The 22,002-nt window shown below is 52.6% G+C and overlaps 1 protein-coding gene across 1 annotated transcript in view; it reads left to right on the forward strand.

Moving 5' to 3' along the window:
• Positions 1-432: 432 nt before the first annotated feature.
• The window catches only part of MYH7B (myosin heavy chain 7B), a 32,936-nt gene continuing 11,366 nt past the window's right edge, over positions 433-22,002 (forward strand). Inside the window, exons 1-24 of the mRNA XM_059481033.1 lie at positions 433-548; positions 1,676-1,779; positions 3,441-3,584; positions 3,663-3,819; positions 3,908-3,935; positions 5,053-5,149; positions 5,996-6,019; positions 7,474-7,566; positions 8,244-8,307; positions 8,408-8,506; positions 9,448-9,551; positions 10,433-10,571; positions 12,303-12,421; positions 13,496-13,645; positions 14,241-14,411; positions 15,056-15,235; positions 15,320-15,452; positions 16,170-16,246; positions 17,795-17,882; positions 18,707-18,824; positions 19,814-19,937; positions 20,230-20,366; positions 20,760-21,015; positions 21,523-21,765. Of these exons, the coding sequence (XP_059337016.1) occupies positions 443-548; positions 1,676-1,779; positions 3,441-3,584; positions 3,663-3,819; positions 3,908-3,935; positions 5,053-5,149; positions 5,996-6,019; positions 7,474-7,566; positions 8,244-8,307; positions 8,408-8,506; positions 9,448-9,551; positions 10,433-10,571; positions 12,303-12,421; positions 13,496-13,645; positions 14,241-14,411; positions 15,056-15,235; positions 15,320-15,452; positions 16,170-16,246; positions 17,795-17,882; positions 18,707-18,824; positions 19,814-19,937; positions 20,230-20,366; positions 20,760-21,015; positions 21,523-21,765 (2,955 nt within the window). The 5' untranslated portion in view covers positions 433-442. The remainder of the gene's footprint in view (positions 549-1,675; positions 1,780-3,440; positions 3,585-3,662; positions 3,820-3,907; positions 3,936-5,052; positions 5,150-5,995; positions 6,020-7,473; positions 7,567-8,243; positions 8,308-8,407; positions 8,507-9,447; positions 9,552-10,432; positions 10,572-12,302; positions 12,422-13,495; positions 13,646-14,240; positions 14,412-15,055; positions 15,236-15,319; positions 15,453-16,169; positions 16,247-17,794; positions 17,883-18,706; positions 18,825-19,813; positions 19,938-20,229; positions 20,367-20,759; positions 21,016-21,522; positions 21,766-22,002) is intronic.

Raw genomic sequence — 22,002 nt, forward strand, 5'->3', positions numbered from 1 at the left:
AGCCTTGCTTTTATCTTGCTTCAGTAGAACAGCCCTGGGTCTGTGCAGGGCACCAGGGCTCCAGCGGGTCTGTAGAGCTGGGATGGGTTTTAGCTGAGCTATCAAGGAAAGAGCTGTTACTGACAATCTCACCTAAAGTGGGAATGTGGAGTTTGACAGCAAAGTGATTCCAGCTCACCCAGCTGGGACTTCCAGTGGGGGGATGGCAGCATCAGAAGGGAAAGTATCATTGATTGTCTTATTAATATAATTTTTATCAGCTAGCATTGTTGTCCCTGTCTTCTCTCACTCCCTAAAATCAAAAGCTTCTTTGGTGACCCTGTCACTTGTGGTTCTCAACCCTGCAGTGAGCACCTTCCCCATGCACTGACCCCTTATCTTTCCCTCCTTTCAGCATTTAGGTGTCTTTCACTCTTCCTTTGCTGCTGCCAAGTCTCCCAAGATGGACAAGCTGTCTCTGCTGGACATGAGCGAGTTTGGGGAGGCTGCTCCGTACCTGCGGAAAAGCTACACGGAGCAGCTGAAGCTCCAGACCGTCCCGTTCGATGGTAAGAGAGAGCCCCGAGCTGCCGAGCCCACCCTGGGTGTGTCCCTGAGCCCAGCCCGGGTGTGTCCCCAGCACAGCCTGGGTGTGTCCCCCAGCCCAGCACAGCCCAGGTGTGTCCCCGAGCCCAGCCCGGGTGTGTCCCCAGCACAGCCCGGGTGTGTCCCCCAGCCCAGCACAGCCCAGGTGTGTCCCTGAGCCCAGCCCGGGTGTGTCCCCGAGCCCAGCCCAGGTGTGTCCCCCAGCCCAGCACAGCCCGGGTGTGTCCCCGAGCCCAGCCCAGGTGTGTCCCCCAGCCCAGCACAGCTCAGGTCTGTCCCTGAGCCCAGCCCGGGTGTGTCCCCAGCACAGCCCAGGTGTGTCCCCGAGCCCAGCATAGCTCAGGTCTGTCCCCGAGCCTGCCTCTCTGCCGTGGCTCTCCCAGGAGTCCTCCCTGCCCCTCTCCCTGTGCTGCTCCTCAAGGCATCACCCCCAGCATCCTGGAGGGCAGAAAGATCTCACAAGTGAGAAAAGCAGGTTTTTGACTTTCCCCTGGTTTGCTGAGGTGTGGGTGGAGGTGATCCTTCATCTCCGCTGGCCCTGAGGGACAGGAGGGCTGGGGGACTCATGTCAAAGCCTTCTGCAGCTCTTTCATTTTGGTGTCCCCTCTGTCCCAGCCACTCTGCTCTTCCATGGCTTGGGATCCAGGGCCCAACTTGCTCCTTGCAGTTTGGCAGAAGAGAAGGCTCTCTTCTCTCTTCTCTTCTCTCTTCTCTTCTCTTCCTGAGTGCAGCCACACGAGGCGAGGCAGCAGATTTCTGTCAGGCTAGAAGTTGACTCCACCTAAGTAGAAAGCTGCCAAACATGAAGAAAGCAAAGAAATCCCAGCTGCTATGACCAAGAACATAGGAAAGAATAATCACTGTCCTTCCACTTTATCAAAATGCATTTTATGTGGCTTTCAGTGACAATCTCACATGGTCTCCTACATTACAACCTCTATTGTCTTTCCTTTCCTTTCCTTTCCTTTCCTTTCCTTTCCTTTCCTTTCCTTTCCTTTCCTTTCCTTTCCTTTCCTTTCCTTTCCTTTCCTTTCCTTTCCTTTCCTTTCCTTTCCTTTCCTTTCCTTTCCTTTCCTTTCCTTTCCTCCAGGGAAGAAGCGAGCTTGGATCCCAGATGAGAAAGAAGCCTATATCGAAGTGGAAATAAAAGAAAGCTCTGGTGGCAAAGTCACTGTGGAAACCAAAGATAAGGAAGTAAGCAAATTCCTTTCCTTTTCCAAGGGAGAGCAAGTGTGTGTGGAGGGGGATACGTGTGACAGGATCACGTCTGAAGCCATGAGCTCTTGCTGATAACCCTGATCAGTGGTGCCCTGGGGGGACACACACGGCAGTGTCAGCACACGTAGGCCAGTTCCTTGCCAAGAGTGGCACCAGTTCAGCATCTCCCACCGAGGGGTTGCTGTCACAGCCCTGTGGGTGTCCTGCGGGACACACGGTGGGGCTGGCCCAGCACAGCTCCTGGATGGGGAGCACCCCCAGCACAGCCCTTTGTGATGCTGAACCAGTGCCTGGCTCATCGCAGAGCCTGGAACAACAGGTAAGGGGCCAGCTGGCCAATTCCTGCTCCTTTTAGCCCAGATTTGCAGTGGGGTGAGCTGTTGGGAGGACAGGCTGTGACGGGCCGGAGAGGCTCCAGCTTTCCGTGGCAAAACAAGCAAGGACCAGCTGGTATTTGTCAAGATAATATCCAGTGCAATTAGCTGCAAATGAGCTTAATTAATATTCCTCTCTTCACTATGGAAGTCTCATGACCCTGCAATTTAACTGCAGAGCACACTGGTGTGAAACTGGGGAAAGGAACAAGAACCTCACCAGGCAGTAGATCATAGATTTCTTTATTTCTATTTCTTCTCTAGTTAGAATAGTACTAAGAACGGTTTGTGCATGCTAAATGTGAAAATAGATATATGTAATTGTTTTTGAAAAGTGCTAAGGCTTTGAAAATATTTTTGTCAGAATTTTGGAAAGTGAGTAAAGAGATTTGCCCTCTCCAAAGTGAAATTCGTCATAGAGGAGTTATAACTTTTAGAAGTTTCTTCTGATATTTAGAACACCTTCCAATTCTGACAACAGAGCAGTTTCCAACACCTTTTTTGCTGTTTCCTCTTGAAACTGTCTTTTTAATGATTTGTCATGGATTTACAAAATCAGAAACTATATCAGCTTTCCCTGGATAAGAATTTCCAGCAGAAAGTTTTGAGACATAAAGCCCTCCCTTATCATTCTGTGTACCCTCCTGCTTTTAACACCTGGTGCCTTTTTACACCACGTGCTTCATCTTCAGCCATGAAAAAGATAAACCTCTGAAAGATTTAATTTAGTCTTTATTAAGAAGACCATTTGCTACATCCAGCTTCTCCATCCAGGCCAGATACGTAACGTGATATTTTCCCCGTGCTTGGTCTCGTGGGATTAAATAAATCCAGTTTTAAGTGATGGAGCACAGGCTTCAGCTGTTTGCCCAAATAACCAGGGATGTCTTTGGAGCAAAAGGCAGTGCTGGCATGGGCTTTTAGGCTGGGAAGGAGAACACAGGATGGGGGTGTCAAGCACATTTTGGGGTAATAACTTGGACCCCCCTGTCAGGCTCAGCAACAACTTGAGCTCAAGCTCAACCCTCTCCCTGAGGAGGGAACAAGCTGGGTGTGCTTGTCCCAGCTGGGCTTTGTGGCTGGGTGCTGCTGGGGCTGCCACCCAGAAGGTTGGGCAGCCCTGCCAGGATGACAGCAGGCACTGGCACCAAGGCTGTCCCCAGCACGGGACTGTCAGGGTTTTGTCCCCACCTGGCAGGTTTTGGGGCAGAGGGTGCTCGGTGAGGGCTGGGGTCCCTCTGACGTGTCCCCCTCCTCTGACAGACACGGGTGGTGAAGGAGGACGAGGTGCAACCCATGAACCCCCCCAAGTTTGACATGATTGAGGACATGGCCATGCTGACACACCTCAACGAGGCCTCAGTGCTCTACAACCTGAAGCGCCGCTACTCCCACTGGATGATCTACGTAAGCCCACAGCACCCTTGGGATGGGGAGGTCAGGGGACATTGGGACATCCTTCATCTACCCATCTTCCCCCTGCAGACCTACTCGGGGCTCTTCTGTGTCACCATCAACCCCTACAAGTGGCTGCCGGTGTACACGGCGCCCGTGGTGGCAGCCTACAAGGGCAAGCGGCGCTCGGAGGCCCCGCCGCACATCTACTCCATCGCCGACAACGCCTACAACGACATGCTCCGCAGTAAGCCCTGCCCTGGGGGACCCCATCCCGGCCACCCGGGCTCCTGGGACCCGGCAGCACTGCTTAACACCGGCTCCTTCTCTTGCAGACCGTGAAAACCAGTCCATGCTCATCACGTAAGTGTCCCTGCATCCCCGTGCTGTGCTCCCTTGCACGGGCACCCTGTGCCCAGAGCAGCCCCCCCCGGCAGTGTCCCCTCCCCATGGCGGCAGCTGTCACCCTTGCCCCGCCACCGTGCCAGGTGACAAAGCCCCGCGCGGGCCGGGCTCCCCCGCACCCCGACAGCTGCGGGAGCGCCCCGAGCCCCGGCACCCTCCGGGGGAAAGTAGAGATGGAGGCCAAGGCCGCAGCGACATGGTGGCCGGAGGGAGAAGGGTGATGTGGGAGGGTGGAGGCCAGGTTGATTTCAAGTGACATCTAGATAAGGGCTATATAAAGGACTCTAAAGGACCCTCCGCCGCTGCCAGGAGCCAGGGACATTTTTAGCCTCGGCCATGGCCTAATTAGGAAAGGCAGGGGCTGCGGAGAGATGCTTGGCGAGTGTCCGGTGGCGGCCCCGCTCCCCCCGGCTCTTTGTGCTCCGGGATTACAATGGCACAGCAGCACTAACTATAGGGATGAGCTCAGCCCCCCTCAGCGGGCACCCTGCACCCCAGCACCGTGCCCCTGCTGCCATCCCCGCCATGCCCCAGCAAGGCCAGCCGTGCTCAGAGCTCCGGGGCTGGTCCTGGACAGCTGCAGCCCCCAGGCCCACAGCTGAGCCCTGCCAGGACACACGGACAGCCCGGAGCTGGTGTGGCACTGAGGGCCAGCTGAGCCCTGCCAGGACACACGGACAGCCCAGAGCTGGTGTGGCACTGAGGGCCAGCTGAGCCCTGCCAGGACACACGGACAGCCCGGAGCTGGTGTGGCTCCCAAGGCAAGCTGAGCCCTGCCAGGACACATGGACAGCCCGGAGCTGGTGTGGCTCCCAAGGCAAGCTGAGCCCTGCCAGGACACATGGACAGCCCAGAGCTGGTGTGGCACTGAGGGCAAACCCCAAACACAAGCACGTACCCCCCTCATACCCCCGAGAGCTGCAGCCTCGCCATCCTCCGAGGCTTGGCTTGTCAGGGATGGTTGTGCCTGTTCTTTCCCCCATACCCTTATCTGTGTATTTCTGTCACTCTAAGCAGAGGATTTGTGCCTGTTCTTTGCCTCATGCCCTTCTCTGTGTATTTCTGTTACTCTAAGCGGAGAATCTGGTGCTGGTAAGACTGTAAACACCAAGCGGGTTATTCAGTACTTTGCCATTGTCGCAGCCTTGGGCGACACACCGGGCAAGAAATTAGTAAGATCTTCTTTTCAAACAAGTTCTTGTTTTCTTCTTTTCTTTCTTTTTTTGTTTTTTAATTTTTTTCCCCACCTTCCCCTTTCTTCTTACTTTTTCTTCCCCAACTTTTTGCATTTTGGTCTGACCCACCCAGGGCTTGGCTTTTCCCTGACTTTTGAACAAGCAAGGCTTGAAATTATTCTGCTCAAGGGGAAATGGATTTTTTTTTTTATGTGGCTGCTCAATCTGTGCAGCCTGGAAGAGGTGCTTCAGTTGCTCTCTTTCTCTTCTCTTCCTCTTTCAACACCCCAGTGATCCTCTTAAGGAACACTAAAGTGATGAAGTAAACCTTCCATTTCCCACCTTGCCTCTTTTAAGCCTTGCTTTTCAGCATTTTCTCCTTTTTTCCCTCCCCCCTTTTGTTGATTTTGACCCTTTTCTACCTTGTGCTTTTCTTGCTCTTGTTTTGAATCTTGCATTTCTTTGGTGCTGGTTATTTTTGAGCTGCCCTTGCAATTGCTTATTTCTTCTGGATACTTTGAGGCTCCAGCCTGCTTTCCCCTCGAGGAAGCAAACTGGCTGCTTTAGGTATCAGACAAACAATACTTCAGCATTATTTTCTTTCCTCTTCTTCAAGTTTGAATTTAACTGTTTTTGCTTTTTGATGCATTTCTTTATTTTCTTGAGCTAATCTATTTAACAACTTTTTGGCCTCTCCTATAAAGTTTAATCCTCCGAATTTTTTTTCTCTTGGGCTTTTTTTTTGGCACTAAATGGTCATGCCCTGCTTTTCTGACCATGCTTCTTGTGGTTCTTGCCTGGCTTTTCTGGATTTCTAAAGATCATTTTCTCTCCTTTCTCTAGGCAGCTCTTGCCACTAAAACTGGGGTAAGTGTTGTGGGCTCTGTAATGCTGAGGACAGAGTTCTGCTGCACCACAGATCTGTGATGGGGTGATGTGTGGGGCCTCCTCCTTAGGTCTGGGAGCAGCACCTGGGCACTGTTGAGTTCTCCTCTTGGCTTTGTATCTGCCTCCTTCCCACAGCTGGAAGCTTTGTTGTTTCATCTCTTTCCGCCTTTCTGACTCCAGCCTCTCCTTCAAGAGATAATTACTCTGGATAGAAACATTTCTATCTAGAGCTGATGTCCTTGCCTGGGGGACATTTCTGAGGTGTTTCCTCCAAGGAAGCCCAGCAAAGGTTCAGCCCCTGTGACTCCCAATGCCCCAAGGGCTCAGTCACACATCCTTGGTTTCTCTGAGCCTTTAGCTGGTGCACACCCTTGCCTGGGGATGTTCATCATCACACGAGTGTCCACTGGGACAAACCGGGTGAGACAGCTCAGGGGCTGGACCTGTGGGTCTTGGGGCAGCTCAGGCCAGGCTGAATTTAGAGATAAGAGCTCAAGGGATACTCAGGTGATAGTGTGTTGGTGACTGTGTGATGCACAGCTGCTCCCTGTTTTGTCCTTCACACATCTGAGCTGCAGAGGTGGGGAGCAGTTGTGGTTCCGGCATTGGAAAGAGAGGGTGGCTCTGGGTGGGCAGAGCCCAGAGCTGATATTCCCCACCTGAGGAAAGCCCTGTGATTGGAATGTGTCAGAGAATGGGCAAAGCTCCCGTGAAAAGTCCTGCAGATGTTTGTTGCACCAAACTCTGTAGCAGGTGTCAAACCCCACCATCCTCCATATGGTGTACCAGTCTCTTGCAGACTGGAGCAGTCTCTTGCTCCTCTCCTCAAATCCTTGTCCTGCTTTACCTGCATTAGGCAGAGGCTGTCTCTATCCTTGAACAGAGAAACACACATGGAAAACAAGGTTAGGAGAAGATTCATCTTAGGGCTTGCTCAGGAGAGCCCCAGTATTGCAGCAGATCATGCAGCTGGCACTTGTGGTGTATTCCCATCACACTGGGACCCTGCAATGCATGTTGTTGGTGTAGGGACCTTGTTTCACAATGTGCTGTTGATGTGAACTGCCCTAGACTTTGGTTTGGTAGAAGAGGAAATGCCTGATGCCAGAGAGCCTGAAATGATTCAGCCTGTTGTGACAACATGAGCTTGGTCTTGGTTTGCATAGTGTAGCTCCTGAGAAAGGGGGCAAGGACTGCTGTGTGCAGAGGGGACAGCAGCCTGGGGCTGGTGCCAGCTCTGTGGCCCTCTCCTCACCAGTTTGGGTTTGGGCACTGCTGCAAGCCCCAGCTGTGCTGATAAACGGAGATGCCTCGGGGGCAGCAGGTCCCAGGGACAGCTGAGGAGTGCAGCCTCTGAAACTGCTCCTGCTCTTGGTGACAGATCCCCTCTGGCTGTGTGTGTGACACACCCACCCTTTGGTTTTGTCCCCCAGGGCACCCTCGAGGATCAAATCATCGAGGCTAACCCCGCCATGGAGGCTTTTGGCAATGCCAAAACCATAAGGAACGACAACTCCTCGCGTTTTGTGAGTGCCTCACAGGCAGGGAGCTGGGGCTGCTGGGGTGGGCTGCATGCACAGGGGATGGCACTGTGCCCTGGGTGCCACAGGCACGTAGCAGGGAGATGGAGCTGCTTCCCAGTGGCACTGGACTGCCAGAGCCACGTTTTTCTGGTTTTTCAGTGCAGCAAATGGTGGCCAGCACGAACTGCCCTGGTGTCACAGCCTGTGACATCCCTGACAGGACCAGGCTGAGAGGGACACTGAGCACAGCCTGGAGTGCTCTGGGACAGACAAATGTGTCCCTTCCAGGAAGCAGCACCGTTTTTGCTGAGCCCAGCCTGGCTCTGCTGTGCCTGCAGGGGAGGGAGGCACTGCTGGGGGAGACCCTGAGCCCAGCACGGAGCAGGGGCTGCAGGCAGCCTCTGTGTCACAGAATGCTCAGTGGTAAGAATAGACCTGAGGACAGGGGTTTAGCTGCTGTCAGTGAACTTTCTGCCTGCCTGGTATTTAAACCCTTGGGCAATGCTCTTTGAGCTTCTTCACATTACAAAGCAGAGAACTTCACCCCTTTACAGAGTTCACTAAGTAGCCTGGCATCAGCAGAAGCTCAAGAAGTGGGAAATGAATTCAGTTTCTAGAGGCTGTTCAGAGCTGTAGCTCTGTGGGCAAGCCCAGCATTTAACTCCTGTGGGTGTTTTCAGGGCAAGTTCATCCGGATCCACTTTGGTCCCTCAGGGAAATTGGCCTCTGCAGACATTGACATCTGTGAGTAGCTGCCCTGGGGAGGGAATTCATCCCACCACTTTTGCTCAGCTCTGGGAAGGGACAAGCCTTGCTCTGATCCCTCTACTCTACTTCATTCTAGATCTTCTGGAAAAATCCAGAGTGATTTTCCAGCAACCCAAAGAGCGGAGCTACCACATCTTCTACCAGATCCTGTCTGGGAAGAAACCAGAACTGCAAGGTAGAGCAGCCAAAGATGCAGCACAGCCCTTAGAGCAGGATGGCCTGAAAACAGCCTCAGAGAGCTCTGTTGTCACTTTGGGGTCCACAGGAATGAGCAGACCCAACTCACCATGCACGTCCTGCCCTTGAATGCTTTGCTGGCTGTGCAACATCATGGGATTGGTGGAATTCAGGGCGGGAGGGATTTCAAGAGGCCATCTAGCCCAGCCTCTATTACCCTCACAGGCTAAGAAGCCAGACTAAAGCCCTTTCTATCACTGTGTAGGAGCAGAGGTCACCCAGGGTCTGTCTGCAAGGTGGGAATGTGCTTTGCAAAGCTGCCTTGCACAGAGTCCTCGTGGGCTGGTGGGTGCAGCACTGACCTCAGCATGTGCAGGCTGCACATTTACTCATTTTGGGATGGAGGGAAATGTTTTGCAGCCTCCTCAGCAGGTGAGACCTGTTCCAGGTGAGCTGGGACACAGCTGCCCAGCTCTCTCTGGGCACTGCTGTAGATGTGATCCCCAGGACAGCTCCACTGATCTGTGGTTGTGCTGGGGCAGCTCTGAGCAGCCTCCTGGTGCCACATCCCACTCAGGAAGCCTTTCCCCATGCAGAAGGATGGCTGGCACAGCCCCTGGGGTGCTCAGCTCTTGGCTGAGGGCTCCTGAGCTTGGTGCTGAACAGCACCTTATTAGGCAGGTCTGAGGGAGCAGTAATCTTATCTGGAGTCACAAGGGCATGGTGGCCACTTCTAAATCAGTCTGCAGCCAGGCCATATCCCAAGATAGCAAGCAGGAGGCAAGCACAGAAGAGGTGGACCCACGTGTGGACCTGCCTGTGCTGGAAGAGGCCGTTCCTCCCCCAGCTGGTGAGGCTGGAAAAGCCTTCCTGCTCCATCTGTGTGCAGGGCTGTCCCTGCCAGGCTGGCCTCACCCTCTGCATGTCCTCCCCCTGCAGATATGCTGCTGCTGTCCCTCAACCCCTATGATTACCACTTCTGCTCCCAGGGGGTGACAACAGTGGACAACCTGGATGACGGCGAGGAGCTCATGGCCACAGATGTATGTGCACAGCCCTGGGGCTGGGGAGGGCACAGCCTTCCTCTGGGCAGCTCTGGGGGTGTGCCCTGCCTTCCCTCTTTCAATCAGTTGAGATTTCCCTCTGTGTGCCCCTCTTTAAATCAGTTGGGATTTCCCTATGGTTCATTGGTGGTTGTTGGGAGCCTCCAGGAAGGGGAAGAGTAACTCTGATCTGCACCAACAGCCTCATCCAGGCAGGGAAGGGAGAGTCAATCCCTGCATCAGGAAGGGCCTGAGGCACATTAGCATTTCCCATAGTGCCCATGAGAAGGAAGATCACAGAATCATTAAATTTGGAAAAGACCCCCAAGATGGTTGAGTCCAAGCTGTGATTTATCCCCACCCTGACACCCAGCCCAGAGCACTGAGTGCCATGTCCAGCCCTTCCTTGGACACCTCCAGGGATGGGGACTCCAGCACTGCCCTGGGCAGCCCCTGCCAAAGCCTCACAACTCCTTCTGTGAGGAAATTCCTCCTGATGTCCAACCTGAACCAGCCTGGGGCCGTTCCCTCCCATCCTGTCCCTGTTCCCTGGAGCAGAACCTGATCCCCCCTGGCTGTCCCGTCCTGCCAGGGAGCTCCTGAGCCCTCAGCTTGGGGAACCTTCACCTTGTGGATGCTAGGCCAGTCCTTTTGCTTTCAAATGGGAGCTGGAGCCACATTCAGACCCCATGGGCAGGATTCCTTGGTTAGAGCCACATTCAAACCCCATGGGCAGGATTCCTTGGTTAGATGCCCACCAGAGAGGGCACCCTGCCCAGCCCCAGGACAGGGAGAGTACCTTAGGAGACAGTGGGAGAAGAACCAACCCTCACCTCAGCGTGGTGAATTTGTTCTATCTTGAATGCTTTTTGTCTCCTCAGCACGCCATGGACATCCTGGGCTTCAGCAGTGATGAGAAATACGGCTCCTATAAAATAGTGGGGGCCATCATGCACTTTGGGAACATGAAATTCAAGCAAAAGCAGCGGGAGGAGCAGGCAGAGGCTGATGGCACTGAAAGTGAGTGGGGCTCTGGGCTCCAGTGCAGGAGCATCAGGGGTAGGATGGTCAGGACAGACGGACAGGAGAGATCTCTGCAGCCAGGGCTGGAACTTGGGGTTTATTGCAAAGGGCCTGGGGGCAGGGCCCTGCTGGGAGCTGCCAGACACAGCTCAGAGCAGAAAAGAGAAGTAAAGAGAGTGGGAAAGAGAGTAAAAGGCAAGAGCGTGGTGAAGAGCATGAGAGAGAGCAAAAGAGTGAGAGAGAGAGGATGAAAGAGTAAAAGAGAGTGAGAGCACGAGGTTCCCATTCCAATACAATAAATCTTCTGTGTTGAATATTCTGATTCTCACTAACCAATCTAGTACAAGATACAAATCCTACAGCATTTACATACAGCCTATAGGAATCATTACATCACCATACTGTGTTACATTTTAAACCCTAAAAACTCCTCTTTGGGCCCCTTCTGCCAAGCTGCAGGGTCTGCTCTGACCCTTGGGCCTGTCTGCAAGCAGAGGGTGTTGTTCCATCAAAAGGGGATCACCTTCAGCTGGCCATGCCATTGTTTTCCAGTTGTTTAGTAACTCTAGGATCTCAAAGCTGCTTTCATTTCAATCTCACTTATAGTTTCCATATTCTCAAAATCTTTTGCCAGGCAATCATATGGATAAGGCTTTCCTGTTTCATCTGCCCCAGCACTCCAGAGCTGCCTAGGCTGGGATAACTCCCCCCTGCCTGGGCTGTGGAGGTCAGGGACCCTGATCACTCACTGACTTAGGCCCTGCTGGGTGCACCAAGGGCTTGGCCTTGAGCAGGAATATTTGGGACAGTCTCTCTCAAGGTGGTCTCATCTACATCAGACTTGTCTCAGCAGCATCACAGGGTGTCACAGCCCTGCTGGGCTTCATCTTGTGCAGTGTCCTCCTGCTCTTCACCTCCTGCCCTTCACTGGACAGCACTCCAGCCAGGCTGGGAGCAGGACCTGCCCAGCTCACAGCCTCCTGCAGAGCTGTTAGAGTAGGACACAATCCCTGTCCAACACTTTTCCTGGTTCATTGCTCAGCAAAGTCTGATGCAATGCACAGATCTAAGAACAGTCAGGCTGCAGAGCAAACCTGAAAGGACAGAATGAATTTCCAGCATGTAGGAGGGTGAGAAGGAGGAGCTCTAGCACATACTTGGAAGGTTTCAACAGGGATCCAGCAGAAATGATCACCTGGATCAGTCTTTGTCATGTTAACATTCATGAAGGAAAAGTTCTCTGTGCCTCAGGAGTGGCAACACAGCCTTTAGCTGCTACCTGGTAATTAATGAAGGTTTTGATATGGCACTGATTTCCCTACAGAGGTGATTTGCTAGCTACAGTCTGCTATCAGGAGTTTATGAAAGACAATCTCTTCTGGCCAATTCAAATCTGCTGTGTGGAAATTCAAACCTCCACTGGAAAATGCATAGAGAATCGCAGACCAATAAGGCTGATAGAGAATCCCAGATCAATAAGGCTAAAACCTGATAAGCACCTGATAAGGTGCAGCAGGCCTCCAAACAGTAACTTCTCAGTCAGGAGGTTAAAACTTTAAAGCATCATAGAATATCTAAGATGGAAAATCACAATAGGCACTGGAGGAGGTGGAAAAACAGTGTGGTTAGCACTGATCATCACAAGGGCAGGTCATTTTTTATTTTGGTCCCTTTCCCCCTTCCCAGACCCTCCCTGTGGGCTCCTCATGCCTTTGTGCTGCCTTGCAGGTGCTGACAAAGCTGCCTATCTCATGGGAATCAGCTCAGCTGACCTCATCAAGGGGCTGCTCCATCCTCGTGTCAAAGTGGGCAATGAGTACGTGACCAAAGGGCAGAACGTGGAGCAGGTGAGTGACAGGACAGCAGGACACTGGGCTGCCACTGCTGCTTCAGTTCACTGTCTTGGGTGTAGGAGGAGACTCCAGAGCAGCAGAGAAGGTGTATCCACAGTTCTTGGCCTTTAGGAGCAGGGGAAGTGGGTGGCAGAGCTGGCTGATAGCTCTGCACATTAACCAAGGCTGCAGATTCAATGTGGTGTCTTTGAAATGTGGGTTGGATCCCAGCCAGAGCAGGTCCAGGTCCTGTGGGTCTGCTTCAGAGACAGTCACACTCCTGTGGAGAGTTCAGCCCTGAAAATTAGAAAACTCTGGATATCTAAACACTCATCTGGGTTGATCTTTTAGAAGACTGAAATGAACCAAACATGTGTCTTGTCAGATTCCAGCCACACCCCAGCTGGGAACCCAGACCTGGCCTGAATAATGCAAGCCAGTCCTTGAGCACAATTCAGCAGCTGGTGTCCTACCCAAAGTGGGCTGTAGGCTCTGGCCAAGCACAAGGCTTCTGAAAATGTCACTTTAAACTGAATTTGTATCCTAAAACCCTGGAGGCAAGATAGGCCAGGTAGGCAGGAGCACACCTATGAGGGATGCAAAGCTAATTTTGGAGCTTGTGCTGTGACCACAAACTCCTTGGATGTGTCTGTCCATCCTTTGTGTGCCAGGAGGAGCTTTCTGTCAGCCTGTGGCTCCTGCAGGAGCAGGGAGAAGCTCGCTTGTGGTAGTTTGCACAGGACTCCCAGGAAGAGGGAAGAGATGAGAACGTTGACTCCATGTTTCAGAAGGCTGGTTTAATATTTTTTGATATATATTATATTAAAACTATACTAAAAGAATAGAAGAAGGGATTTCATCAGAAGTCTAGTAAGGAAAGGAATGATAATAAAATTTTGTGACTGACCAGAGAGTCAGACACAGCTGAAGTGTGATTGGCCATTAATTAGAAACAACCCCATGAGACCAATCACAGATCTATCCATTGCATTCCACAGCAGCTGATAATCACTGTTTACACTTAAGGAAAGGATTTTTCATCAACCATGTGTGTGACACTCCCTGTGTGCTCTGGGCTTTGCCTTGCAGGTGCTGTATGCTGTGGGGGCCCTGGCCAAAGCCACCTATGACCGCATGTTCAAGTGGCTGGTGACCCGCATCAACAAGACCCTGGACACCAAGCTGGCCAGGCAGTTCTTCATTGGGGTGCTGGACATTGCAGGCTTTGAGATCTTTGATGTGAGTTCTGCAGGCCCCTGCATTGGGTTCAGGGAGTTCAGTCCCCTGGGGTTTGAGAGCTCCTCTAAGAAGGTGCTTGATGAGAAAAGGGCTCTTGTCTGGGTTGGTGTATCTGGAACAAGCAGGAATGATTTAACACTGCCGTGGACACATCTCTAGTGATTACTGGCTATCTGCTGTGGCAGCCACACAGCTGAGCCTGGCAGGGATCACCCTTCACACCCAGGCAAAGCACAAGAGTGATCCCTTCGTGTCACTATAGGACACGAAATAACACAATGTGCACACACAGCTCTCCCAAGGTAAAAAGAGCACTTTTAATTTCTGACTGCAACATTTATAGATTTCTAAAAGTGACAGTGGATTGGAGGGTGACAGTGCCACCTCTCCAGTGACACTGGGCAAACCAACAGTCCATCAAATTTCTCCTCCTCCATAAAGGAATGCAAAACAATAAGTTATTTACATAAAGTGTGTGAGAAAGTTTGTTACAAGAATGTGAACATCAGAAAGCTTTGAAAAACTTAAAAATTCTGGGAGACACCTTCCCTTCTGGAGCTCCTCCTTCTGACTCACATCTGCTTTGTTCTTGCAGTTCAACAGCTTTGAGCAGCTGTGCATCAACTTCACCAATGAGAAACTGCAACAGTTCTTCAACCACCACATGTTTGTCCTGGAGCAGGAGGAATACAAGAAGGAAGGCATTGAATGGGTCTTCATTGACTTTGGCCTGGACCTGCAGGCCTGCATTGACCTGATTGAGAAGGTAGAGTGTGAGGCAGGGCACAGAAATGGTACTGCTGAGGGATGGTTTGTTTGCAAAGGCTGCAACAGAGAGGTGCTCTGCTACCAAAATTTAATTATTCCCTCCCTGGTCAGTTGCAAATACCCAACATTTTTTTTCCCAATACTTACAGCTTAGTTCCTCCAGCCCCTTGAGACCTTTTCTACACAAATTTTGACTTTATGAAAACATGGAAATTCTATTTCCACCCACTGGGGAGCCACAAAAACTGGTGCAGCCTTTTCCTCCAGAGAGCAATCATCTCTTCCCCTTTTTTTCCTACCCACTTGCAGCCCATCAGTGCCTCTTTAGCATTCACTGATTCAGAGCAGCTTGTAGAAATATTTCCACCATTGCATGAAGGAAACACTTTTAAATTTTTTTTTGAAAAGGAGCAATCCTGGAGAAGATCCCTCCTTCTCAACAATTTGTTGAACTAGGGCAAACTGCCATGTCTTGCAGGCCTGGCCAGTCCCACATGGAGGTCAGGAATATGCCAATGACAACTTGGCCCCATGGCCAGTGTCTTGCACCTGGACTAGGATGGGATCTCCCGAGCATCCCTGTTTTGGGATGGGATGTGGCAACACCAAGCTCAGTCCTCTTTATCCCCCCTCTCCCTGCAGCCCATGGGAATCCTGTCCATCCTGGAAGAGGAGTGCATGTTCCCCAAGGCCTCTGACATGACCTTCAAGTCCAAGCTCTACGACAACCACATCGGGAAGTCGCCCAACTTCCAGAAGCCGCGGCCGGATAAGAAGCGCAAGTACGAGGCGCACTTTGAGGTGGTGCACTACGCTGGTGTGGTAAGTCCCTGGCAGCTCCTCCCTGCCCCCACAGCTTCCCCAGGCAGGGACAGGGCTGGCCTGACCTTCCCTGTCCTGGGACAGGTGCCATACAACATCGTGGGGTGGCTGGACAAGAACAAGGACCCCCTGAACGAGACAGTGGTGTCCGTCTTCCAGAAATCCCAGAACAAGCTCCTGGCCTCCCTCTATGAGAACTATGTGGGCTCTGCTTCAGGTGAGGAATCCCCTCACCCCTTTTTTACTTCAGTCTTCTCCTCTTCTCTTCTCTTCTCTTCTCTTCTCTTCTCTTCTCTTCTCTTCTCTTCTCTTCTCTTCTCTTCTCTTCTCTTCTCTTCTCTTCTCTTCTCCCCTTCCTTTCCCTTCCCTTCCCTTCCCTTCCCTTCCCTTCCCTTCCCTTCCCTTCCCTTCCCTTCCCTTCCCTTCCCTTCCCTTCCCTTCCCTTCCCTTCCCTTCCCTTCCCTTCCCTTCCCTTCCCTTCCCTTCCCTTCCCTTCCCTTCCCTTCCCTTCCCTTCCCTTCCCTTCCCTTCCCTTCCCTTCCCTTCCCTTCCCTTCCCTTCCCTTCCCTTCCCTTCCCTTCCCTTCCCTTCCCTTCCCTTCCCTTCCCTTCCCTTCCCTCTTTTTCCTTTCCTGCTGGTTTAAGGGCTTGTGTGAAGTTGTAGGGTTGTGGTGGTGGCCCTGTGACTTTGGGAATGTGAAGGAATGTCTTGCTACCAGGAGCTGAGGAGCAACACCCAGAGCTGGGTGCTGTGGGAGATGGCTGCTGGGTGTTTGTGGTGGTCAGTGCCTTTGTTTTGCAGCAGGGCACAACCACCTCTGCTTTAGAGACACCAAGGGCTGTGGGTATTTTAGGGATGTTTGGGGGTGCCCTTGAGTCCTTCAAGGCAGGCAGATGTTTTGCTGATGTAAATAATCAATATTTTAACCCAACAGAGGAGCCTCACAAGCCAGGGACCAAGGAGAAACGTAAGAAGGCAGCTTCTTTCCAAACGGTGTCCCAGCTGCACAAGGTGAGAGCCAGCCCTTCATCCAGGGAAACCTGCTGAGGGTCCCACCAGCAGTCACACTTCCTTGCCAAGACTTGGTTTCTTGCATTTCCTGGGGCCTGATGGACCATGAGAGCTCCTGAGGAACCACCAGAGGTCTTGAGGGACCACCAGAGCTCCTGAGGGATCACCACCAGACCAAAGCCCCCAAATCCCTCCATCCCTGGCCAAGGGGGCTGTGCCTGGCAGAGTCCCAGCCCTGTCCCCATGCTGCAGGGCAGGACAGGAGGCTCCAGGCTGGCAGAGCTCCCTTCCCCTGGAGCTGGGCTCGTGCTGCTCCCGCCCTCATGATGCTTGCAGCAGCTCCTCCACCTCTGAGAGAGAGGCAGTTAAGACTTGTAGTGATGTTTAGATAATTAATTCCATGAACATCACTTTAAGTCTGTGCTACTTCTCTCCTCGTTCCTGTCAGCTGGAAGGACAGAAGACAATGGAGGAGGATCTTGCAGGTGTCTGAGCAGGCAGTTCCCTGTGCTGGGGGGTGACCTGGCCCATTTGACAGCTCAGGATGTCACACAGCTCCAGCCCATGCTCACCACTGGGGTTACTGGTCCAGCCCAGAGCTCAACCAGCACAGAGGGATGTGTCCTGCCATGGCAGCATTGTGACAGGGCAAAGATCACAGCCCTGAGGCTGCCAGAGCTCCAGGAGCTTGGACAGCACTCCCAGGCATAGGGTGGGGTTGTTGGGGTGTCTGTGCAGGGTCAGGACCTGCCCTGGATGATCCCTGTGGGTTCTTTCCAACTCAGCATATTCTGTCATCCTTTGCCAAGGTGCTTGCAGAAGGCAGCTCTGTGGCAGAGCTCCTGTTGAGGGAAAAGTGTGACTTTGTTCCTTCTGGACAAGTCACAGGCCTTGGGGAAGGGTGTCTGTGGTGAGGAGGTGCCCCATGGTGATGTGGAGCTGTGGGAAGGTGTTCTCTTCCTTGAGCTGGTCCTGGACAGGCTGAGCCTGTACAAGCAGGGAAAGGCAGCTGGAAAGATCAAGGGTGGAGTTGCCTTGGAGAGGAAAGGAGGAGCAGTCTGGCACAGCCAAAGGGAGTGAAGCACTGTAGAGGTGCAGGGAAATCCTGCATATCCTGACATTCTGTGTCTGCAGCCAGTGTGGACACCAGCACTGGAACTGCAGGGTGCAGAGCACAGAGCTCTGTAGCAGGAATATGCTCAGTCCATGTCCCTGGCGCTCCCCTACAGCAAAACTTTACCTACAAACACTTGGGAAGCATCTGGCACTGCAAACTCCTGTAGCACAGCAAAACCTGCCAGTGCCATCTGTCCTGTGTGCCAGCCCAGCCCCCTGTGCCATGGGACAGTGTCCCACCCTGCAGGAGGCTCTGACCCTACCCCAGGTGGGGATGTCCCCTGCCAGGATAGCAGAGGAAATTCCCTTTCTGCTGCCATGAGGGGCTCTCAGGGCCTGCTCCCTCCCTGCCTGTGGGGGAAAGGAGCTGGAGAGAGAGAGGAGCATTGCAGGGAAGCAGAGCTGTCCCCTCACCCCGTGTCTGCCCTGCAGGAGAACCTCAACAAGCTGATGACCAACCTGCGCTCCACCCAGCCCCACTTCGTGCGCTGCATCATCCCCAACGAGACCAAGACCCCAGGTATGGGACAGCTCAGGGGGCTGGGGACAGCCACACCTGGGAACTGCCACCCACCCTCTCCCCAGCCCTCTTCATGCTGCCACTGAGCCCTGGCCCCATCTCAGTGCTGAAACTCCTGTGACCCAGGTCAATCTTCTCTGCTGGGGAGAATGAGCTTTGCCAGGCTCTTATGTTGGGTGTGCAGCCTGGCACTTGGCATGGATGCACACCCAAAATGGGATGCACAGCAGGCAGGGATGAGTCCTCCAGGCTGAGTCCTGTGACTGTGTTCACAGGGGTCTCAGGATGAGGGAAGAGATGAGGATCTGACTCCATGTTTCAGAAGGCTGATTTATTATTTTATGATATATATTGTATTAAAACTATACTAAAAGAATAGAAGAAAAGATTTCATCAGAAGGCTAGCTAAGAATAGAAAAAGAAGGTATGATAACAAAGGCTTGTGGCTCAGACAGAGAGTCTGAGCCAGCTGACTGTGATTGGCCTTTAATTAGAAACAGCCAACCTGGGCCAATCATAGATCCCCCTGTTGCATTCCACAGCAGCAGATAACCATTGTTTACTCAGGAACATTTTGTTCTGGAGTCCTCTCAGCTTCTCATGAGGAAAAATCCTAAGGAAAGGATTTTTCATAGAAGATGTCTGTGACAGAGTTCCACATGCAAGGCCCCGGCTGCAGCACTGTGCTCAGCACACACCTGCAGGACAGGCTGACACTCCTGTTCAAATCATGGGAAGTTCCCAGGGTTCACACCCAGGCTGCAACTGCATTTTCTCTGTCTTCTTGGGCTGAGCCTGTGCTCTGTGTGTGTCCTGCCCCACAGGAGCCATGGATTCCTTCCTGGTGCTGCACCAGCTGCGCTGCAATGGGGTGCTGGAAGGGATCCGCATCTGCCGCAAGGGCTTCCCCAACAGGATCCTCTATGCAGAGTTCAAGCAGCGGTAACGCCCTCCTCTTCCTCACCCAGCACGTGGTTCCAGGGCAGACAGACTTGTCCTGGCTCTGAGCTGCTCCCCAGCTTGTACAGGGCTGCTCTGAACCCCCAGTGCCTGCCCAGTTTGGGTTTGCTCTGCTGCTGGCTCTGGGGTGCCAGCCATGGAGGGTTTGGGGTAGGATCTGGGTGTTTGAGGTGCTGCTGCAGGGGGAAGGTGGCAAGGCTCGTGTCACTCTTGTGCTGAGAATCACACAGAAACGAGGAGGCAGGATTGTAGAAAGAGCACAGAAGGCTTTATTCAAGAGAACCACACAGTTTTTATAATGACACAGGAACAGGTGAGAAGCAGTATTGTAGAAAGAGCAAAGAAGGTTTTATTCAAGAGAACTGTGCAGCTTTTATAATGACACAAGAACAGGTGAGAGGCAATATTGTAGAAAGAGCAAAGAAGGCTTAATTCAAGAGAATTGCACGGTTTTTATAGAGTGATACAATAGATTTTATTTGATTGGCTAACTAATAAAAACATCTTCCTCACACACTGTTTTTGAGAACAGACAGACGAAGTAGAGAAACACCACCTGCAGATTGTTTATGCTTAACAAGTTATCACATCTTTACAACTTCCTAAAAATTCTCACAGGCTGCTGTGAGAAACACTTGCTGTTTCCCTGTCTCTGTCCCATGGCATCCACAGGCTCAGGCTTCTCTGATCCTGGCTCAGATTTCTCTCTGCCCTTGGGATGGATCCTCAGGGTTCTCACCTTAGGGTCCCATCCATGCTGCCTAATGAGGGCAGTGGCATCTTGGCACAGTCTCCCTGATGTTCAGGGACTAAATTCTGCCAGGGTTCCCTGGTGCCTGCAATGCTGTGCCCTGGAGCAGCTGGTTCATACACAGCCCCATGGCCCCAGTGGGTACTGGCATGCCTGGGGCTCTGGGGTGATGCTGGGACTGCATTCCCTCTTGCATGGCCTCCCTCTGCTTTCCCCACAGCTACCGTATCCTCAACCCAGCAGCCATTCCAGAAGACAAGTTTGTGGACAGCAGGAAGGCCACAGAGAAGCTGCTGAGCTCCCTGGAGCTGGACCATGCACAGTACAAGTTTGGCCACACCAAGGTGAGAGAGGGCAGCTGATCCTTGGCAGGGAGAAGTTTCCCCTGCTGTTGTTCTCTGTGCCTGGCCACGGCCCTGCTGCAGCCATGCCCTCTGCAGGGTCAGTGTGGCTCTTGAAGGGACTCAGCAGGGCAGAGGAAGAGAAAGAGCAGCTCTGAGCAGGTCACTGCTGCCTGACGGGAACCAGGTCTGGTTCCTGTGCCATGTGTGGGAGCACCTCCATGTTTCCCTGGCAGTCTGTGTTACCCCTGAGCCCTCTGTCCTTCTGCTGGTGACTCCACTCTCTTGCCCCCAGGTTTTTTTCAAGGCTGGTTTGCTGGGCTTGCTGGAGGAGATGCGAGATGAACGTCTGGCCAAGGTGCTGACAATGCTCCAGGCCAGGATCCGGGGGTTCCTCATGCGTGTGGAGTATCAGAAGATCATCAGCAGGAGGTAGATGGGGGGCAAAAGGCAGAACTTTGTGTCTCCTTGTCCTTTCTGCATGTATCCATGGGTTTGACCCATGGGGTTTACCTGTGTCTGGCAGTGATTGGTCCTGAGGGATGGAAACAAACCTGGAAGAGGTCTGGCATGGCCCTGGTCGGGAGGATCTAAGTGTGAGGAGCCTCTGGTTTGATTCAGAGGGAGGCAGAGTGAGGAGAGCTGAGATCCAGGCCACCCCACCCAGCCCAGCAGGGCCAGTACAGTGTGCAGACAGTGTCCCATTCAGTCACCATTCTGCCATTTGTCCAGCTGGGGGAGAATGCAGACGTATCCAGGCCTGCAGAAGCCAGGTGGGACATGGAGAATGTCCACCCCTGATGATGCTGTGCTTGTATCCCCCAGGGAAGCCCTCTACACCATCCAGTGGAACATCCGTGCCTTCAATGCTGTCAAGAACTGGTCCTGGATGAAGCTGTTCTTCAAGATCAAGCCTTTACTCAAGTCTGCTCAGACTGAGAAGGAGATGTCCAACCTGAAGGAGGAATTCCAGAAGCTGAAGGAGGCTCTGGAGAAGTCTGAGGCTAAGAGGAAGGAGCTGGAAGAGAAGCAAGTCTCCATGATCCAGGAGAAGCACGACCTGGCTCTGCAGCTGCAGGCAGTGAGTGCCCCACCCTCTCTGTGGGGTTTAACACAGTGCAGGGTCCATGGGTAGAAGAAGGAGCAGAACATCCTGGAACCCTCCTTCCTCCTCTTGCAGTTCTGAAGCTCCCTCATTGTCACAATCTGTCTGAAACACAGCCTAAGACTGCAGTCCTGAAGTACCATCACATGCTGGGGCTGTCACAGGGATTTGTGATCCCCTGGCTCTAGGAAGGGTGCTCTCCTCACAGGGGGGTGGGAGGGGATGGCAATGTTTGCTTGCCAAATTCTGTGCTGTTTTTTTTTTTTTTTTGTCCTTCCTCTGGAAAGATTGAGCTGCTCTTTGGCCCTGGTTAGTGTGAATGGTTGAACCTTGATGACAGGCAGTGACTGGAGCTGTATTTTTTGTACACATGAGCACCTCAGGCTTGCTCTGCCCCTTCTACAAGGAGAAGGGCAGGACAGCAGGGCTGGGAGCAGAGTGCTGGGGCAGAGGGTGAGCACTGCTCTCCTGTGCCTCTCCCAGGAGCAGGACAACCTGGCAGATGCAGAGGAGCGCTGTGACCTGCTCATCAAGTCCAAGATCCAGCTGGAGGCCAAGGTGAAGGAGCTGCAAGAGCGTGTGGAGGATGAGGAGGAGATGAGCTCAGAGCTCACTGCCAAGAAACGCAAGCTGGAGGATGAGTGTGCAGAGCTGAAGAAGGACATTGATGACCTGGAGATCACGCTGGCCAAGGTGGAGAAGGAGAAACATGCCACAGAGAACAAGGTAACTGTCTTGGTTTGGAAAGACAGGTGTCTGCTAAAGAAGGCAGGAACCTCCCCTGAAATGGAGAATGTATAACCCCTCCCTCCAAATTGCTATAAATTTTAAATTAAGGGCTTCTTAGGCAAAAAATATGGGGGCAGGAATAACAGTTCTTTAATAGGGAAGAAAATAAAAGGATAAAATAAACAATGCAGTACACTAGAACAACACTGCCAGAGTCAGAACCCAACCTGACAC

Source organism: Ammospiza nelsoni, chromosome 12, assembly GCF_027579445.1.
Source record: "Ammospiza nelsoni isolate bAmmNel1 chromosome 12, bAmmNel1.pri, whole genome shotgun sequence".
In the NCBI taxonomy this organism is placed as follows: Eukaryota; Metazoa; Chordata; class Aves; order Passeriformes; family Passerellidae; genus Ammospiza; species Ammospiza nelsoni.